The 6,000-nt window shown below is 35.9% G+C and overlaps 1 protein-coding gene across 1 annotated transcript in view; it reads right to left on the bottom strand.

Annotated features, from left to right (window-relative positions):
* Nucleotides 1-6,000, bottom strand: part of col4a1 (collagen, type IV, alpha 1) — a 61,991-nt gene that overhangs the window by 25,551 nt on the left and 30,440 nt on the right. The window contains exons 2-4 of the mRNA XM_079881652.1: nt 3,279-3,338; nt 2,745-2,834; nt 76-120 (exon numbers count right to left, since the gene is read on the bottom strand). Of these exons, the coding sequence (XP_079737778.1) occupies nt 76-120; nt 2,745-2,834; nt 3,279-3,338 (195 nt within the window). The remainder of the gene's footprint in view (nt 1-75; nt 121-2,744; nt 2,835-3,278; nt 3,339-6,000) is intronic.

The following is a 6,000-nucleotide window of genomic DNA, read 5'->3' on the forward strand; positions in this document are numbered from 1 at the left end:
TATGTAACATCAATCTATTTTTATCAATCTTACAAAATATGACTATATTTGTACAAGACAAGAGCAGACACTTACTCTGCTTCCTTTCATTCCTGGAGCTCCTGACTCTCCTGTATCTCCCTGGAAGAAAACACAAAAACATATTAAAAGAACACTGCAATTCATTTATGCTTTTGCTAACTCACCTTAAAATTGTCTATAGTTATAATAGCAAAGTGCTGGTTGCCATTTGTAAAACCTAGGGTGACTTCATTGTGCTTTTCAAAAATAAGGATACTATTACTTTAATGGTAAAAACAGAAAATTTGTTAACTCTAGTTATTGCGTTAACCATTAATCTGGGTATATACTATTTACAAAACTTGTTAAATATTAAAAATTATTATATTCAGAAATTAGCATTTACTTTTATTTATAAATGTATAAAATAAGTATTGTTCATTGTTAGGTCATGATACCTAATGCATTTGTAACACATTTTCTGATATTTTTCTTAGTTTTATTTTAAGACCTCTAGGCTGCGTTCCAGTCCAGTTTTAGACACGCACTTGCGATCCTCCCTAAGCACTTCCCCTCGGGGGAATCCCTGCCGCCATTTTGAACATAGACAGTATAAGAAATGGACACAGCGACCCCATAGACTTCAACGGAAAAAAGTGAAGTCAATTAGAAGCACTCACTTCCTGATGGCTGAGCGTACTGCGCAGACTCAAACTGAGCTTGACGACGAAGATGTGACGTGAGCAACCCGTCTGTCTTCTAGTAGCTGTGCCAAGAGAAATCTGAATCATTCCCTTCCGAAACTTGCAGAGACGGCGAGTGTGAGTAGGAGGTGAGCAGGAGCAACTTAATGACTCTCTATGGGCTTCTCCCTTGACTTTATGCCTCCACATCCCCCCGATTGACTGCGAGATTCTCCTCCTGTCTATACGTTAATTTTCAGAGAGTCGCGTGGTTATTACGCAATCGTTGGCCTATTTTTACAAAAACTGCTTCTACGGGGCCATAACGTAAGATACAAGGTAATGAAGCCTTTTATACATTGTTGTGTTTCTTTAGAAATAAACAATGGACAAATAGAGTCTTTAAACGCCTCAGATGTAAAGTTATTCGCTGTCAAAGTGACGCCAAAATGAATGGGAGTCAATGGAATGCTAACAGCAGGTGATGGCTTTTTAGCCAATGGCGGCCCCCGGGGATGGTACGCTTTTCGGGTGCTGGATTGCCCCCCTGATTTTGAAGTGTGTTCGTGAAGTGGATGAGGGAAGTTTATATGGACGGACACTTGCTCCCTCGATTTTGACAGTGGGAGAAAGTCTACTTCATATGTACTCTTCAGGCAGCTCCAGATACCACAATGCAACACGATTGTGATATCAACGCATATTGCGTTTAATTTACCCCACCACAAATAACTCTGTGACATATTAATTATTTAAAAATATATATTTATACAACTCAATATTTAAACAACTCAAACACACCTATACATATAGAATGCTGCATTAAACAATTTCATAAAAAAAAAAAAAAAAAATAAATCAACACCAAAGTGGATTCTAAGTGATCAAGGGCTTAGCACGTTCCAATTCAGCCTATTGCAAAGGTTCCGCCAGTAGTGGGCACTTATGCAACGTAAACAATGATGTACATCTGAGTGAACGAGACGGAGGGAAGTTAGCGAGTGAATGGCATGACGGACTGGAACGCAGCCCTAGTTTGTTTGTTTCCTCTTTCCTTTGTTCTAGTTCCCGCTAGTCTTTTGTTGTCATAGTAACTAATTTGATTAGTCATTCTGTTCAGGTGTGTGGACCTCGTTATGTCTGTATATAAATGCATGCATGTTCCTCTTTGTTAATGATATAGTTGTGTTTGTTTGCCTGCCTGGTTTTGAGTTTATGCTTGTGGATTATTAAAAACTTTCTGAACCTTCTTCTTCATTGTATGTTCTTGCAACTGTGCATGTCAGCATTAACCAATGTTAATGAGCCTAGTTGTAAAGTGTTTAATTAAGCTCACAAACTCCTTTGGCTAAGGCTTTGTGCTTTGCTGGCGTAATGTGTGTTTCTATATGGTTTGCACCTTTATATGTCACTGACACGTGTTAGCTTTGCACGTGATCCTGACCAGGATGAAAGGATTTTTGTGAAATTGACACTTTTATTTGGGTATGTAGATGGAGTCAGCCTTTTGCTAACGTACCTGAAGCTGTGCTGCACTTTTTAGGTCAGTTTCACACATACTGGGTGAGTGAGGCGTTTAAATATCAGTGAATGGGGCGAGTTCTGAGAATTGACAACACACAGCTCATGTTCCCAGTGGGTTTGCTGTAATCTGTAAATACGAGTGCATGTGATATGTGGATCAGCTGTTCAGCTTGCTGAAGTTGATGATAGGAAAGAAGTTCGAAAAATAGCGTGAAGGCATTGTGCATAATTGACCAATTGTGACGTGCAAGAAGGCGGGATCTACAAAGAACCATCAAAGCATTGCAAGTATGCGTACATTGAATGTATGAGGACTTTAGAGATTAGAAACAAAACCCAAAAAACTGACATTTTAGGCAATTTAGAAATTTCGACCAGACACTTTGTAAAGGTCCAAAAATGAGGGTATAGCTAAAGCAAAACCATTTGAGAACCATTGCACTGTACTATTCATACTCTCCAAAAAAGGGAACTTTCGAATAGCAAATAGAAATGACTTGTACTTTTATATTGTACAAGTAAAATATTGTACTTTACCTTTGGTCCCATTGGCCCTGGGGGGCCCTCGTGACCTTGCAATCCAGGAAATCCGACATGGCCCATTAAACCAGGGAGCCCAACCTCACCCTAATAAGGTAGAACAAAGGGTGATGATTTCAATTAAACTAGTGTCTTCTCATACAGATTCACTACTGACCTTATATGTCAGAGTATATGCTCTTAACAGAACCGCACCACTAGATGGCGCAACATATCCTTCTTTGTAGGATCAGTGCTCTGACATTATGAACTACATAAAAAATATAATGAATGGCACACACTCAAGTGATCACGGTGTTCGTGTGCTGGGTGTGTACAGTTCATGCTGTATTACAATGTTCAACAACATACTTTTTTTTATAACAAGTATAATGCTTGATCCCTACTCTGATCTTTACTTTCACACTCCCTCCTCAAGTCCTAATTCAAATTTGACCTCTTCTACTAGGTCAAAGTGCTAGTGAAGATGTCTGAAAGAAACAATATGCAAAACGGGTGAGATGTGCAGGAAGCAGAGGAAAACATACTCACCTTTGCGCCTTTAACACCACTGCAGTCACATCCGCCACATGAAGACCCTGAGCATCCCCCCTGCAAGAAAGAAAATGTCAAGTTTCACACTGAACCACTAGGAGGCAGTAAACACATGGAATTGACATTGACACCAGGTTCTTAAAGGAGATGCCTGTGAAGGACAAGAGCGTTGGACTAAATCAGGGGTGGTTGGCACTGGGCCAGTAAGTCAGTGCTGGCAGAATGTACCAATGGTTTAAAAATAACTTGACAAACAATGAAAGCTTGCATATATGCACATCATGTTGTATCTATATACAGTGGCATAAATTTGATTTAAAAAGCGGGTGGGAATGGGGGGTGGGGTAACAATAACAACTGCAGAAAAAAATAACATTACAATGTCCAGAAATCAATTTCAATAGTAAAATTTTTATCGACATAGAAGTCATGTTTAACGTGATAGTTTCATCCTTAAATCTACTATAATACAATAAATTGTTAGTCATGGTCTGTTGGCAGAACTTTTGTTAAGCATGTCAGAGAGGTTATGGCTTCTAATCCTCCTTTGTATAGTGTTTTTTTTTTTTTTTGGGGGGGGGGGGGGGGTGTTATATGGTTACAGTGTGTCACACATTAATGATCCATGCAGATACATGGCGCCCACATTGTGTGGTTTTGCTTCACTTGTACAGTGATTATTTATTTTAAAATCTGCTTCTCTAATTATCTGTGGGTCTGCAGCAATACAGTTTTTAATGACAGAGATGCAGTCTACACACATTTTACCCAGCCAAACTATGTGTAAAAAACATTTAAACTAGATAAGACACAAGCTTTTTTTTGTGGTAACCCCAGTGAAACTGCACTTTATTTGTTTGTTGATTGATTGATTGATTGATTGATTGATTGATTGATTGATTGTTTGTTTTTGTTGTAGTATTGTTTTCTTTTTTGTTTTCTGTTTTTGTTGTTGTTGTTTTTTGTTTATGGACCAAAATCTGCTTTTAGGATTCTCAGTGTTGTTTAAGAATGTGTTGTTTTTATAATAAGAACAAAAAAAATGAGTATCTTACTATTAATCTCCTTGGCACATATATTGTAGTAAATTCAGTGATAAAAAAAAAATAATAAAAACCTTTTCATTGTCTTTAAACAAATATATTGAGCAATTTATCCACGCTATTTCATCTTCGAAGTACTCCAAAGCAAAATAAAAGTTTATATAAAATAAAACTTTTTAATTTATTTTGTTAAAGAATGCAGTATGTTTTAAATTTAATATTTATTTAGTTGTTTGTTTATTTGTTTATTTTGCTTGCTTGCTTGATTTTCCTTCCCACTTTATAGTACCAGTATGTATAGTACTATATTAAATCTGTACATTTACATTTCAATTGGTCCTTGGGGTCTATATGACCCCAAGCGACTTTTCTTTAATAAAAAAAAATGGTTCCCTTCATCTCAGTGGAATAAAATTTGGTGACTTTTCCTACATTATCTATCTATACACACAGAAAAAAAACTGGGCTTGATTCGGTCGTTCTAAAGGTATGTAAAAAAAAAAGTCACAAATCTGTCCCTTGGGGTCAATATGACCCCACATTGAAATGAATGGGAAAATCGAAGAAAAAATGTTTTTTATTTTTCATTTGTCAAAAAAATATATATAAATCCAGAATAAATCTGAAAATTTCAATACCACAATGAAGTCCTGGTACTAGAGCACAAATGAAATGTGGAACAAACATGACCACTTGCACACACACATGTTCGCGCACACAAACACACACAGGTCTGACTCCAAAAGAAAGCATTTTTATAGAAATTGACAAATAAAATCAATAATTCCAGCATAAATCTGAAAATTCTCACACATAAATGAAGGCCTGGTACTAGAGCACTAATGTAATGTGGAATGAACATTATCACAGACACATATGCGCCCACACAGACACAGACACAAATACACACATAGACAGAGAAAGGGTGTGACTGCAATAGAGAGCATTTTTACTGAAATTGTGAAATAAAATCAATAATTTCTGCATAAATCTAAAAAATTTCACACATAAATGAAGGTATGGTATGAGAGCACAAATGCAACGTGGAAAGAACATGACTACACACAGATCAAATACACACAGAGAGACAAACAATAAAGATATTATTGCAAATTTATATAGCATTATTGCAATAATAAGACACTTCAAAAGACCTCAAACAACAACAAAAAAAATTCTAAACTTTTTAAAATACATTAAATCAGTATTTTGTCAATGTTTAAATATGTAATTCATAAAAAAGCTATTATAAGAGCATTAAGTCACATCCAGAAAAATGAATGGATCTCTATGGGGCCTCTGCTGGAAGTATATGGTAATTACACTTTGTGGTTAAAACTATATTAGCTACAAAAAAACATCTAACCAGCAGATGGCAGAATTATGCATCTAACACCTAGATCAATATCCAGAAACAACTCATAGTTAAATTTGATCATCATTAATGTGTTTTTTTTTTCATAAAAAAAACTATATTTCATATGTATGCTAATGGTGTAGTTGAGGAATTTTGCAGTAAATAGGTAAAAAAGTACTTCATATCCCCCAAAACACAGCATTAATGAATAGATGAGAAGTAAACAAAAAAAAAAACATATATTATTTGTATAATTAAAAATGTATATTTTTTGTCCAATTTCTCTATCAATTGTTGGGGTCATATAGACCCCAAAGAC

Source organism: Squalius cephalus (genome assembly GCF_949319135.1).
Source record: "Squalius cephalus genome assembly, chromosome: 9".
Lineage (NCBI taxonomy): Eukaryota > Metazoa > Chordata > Actinopteri > Cypriniformes > Leuciscidae > Squalius > Squalius cephalus.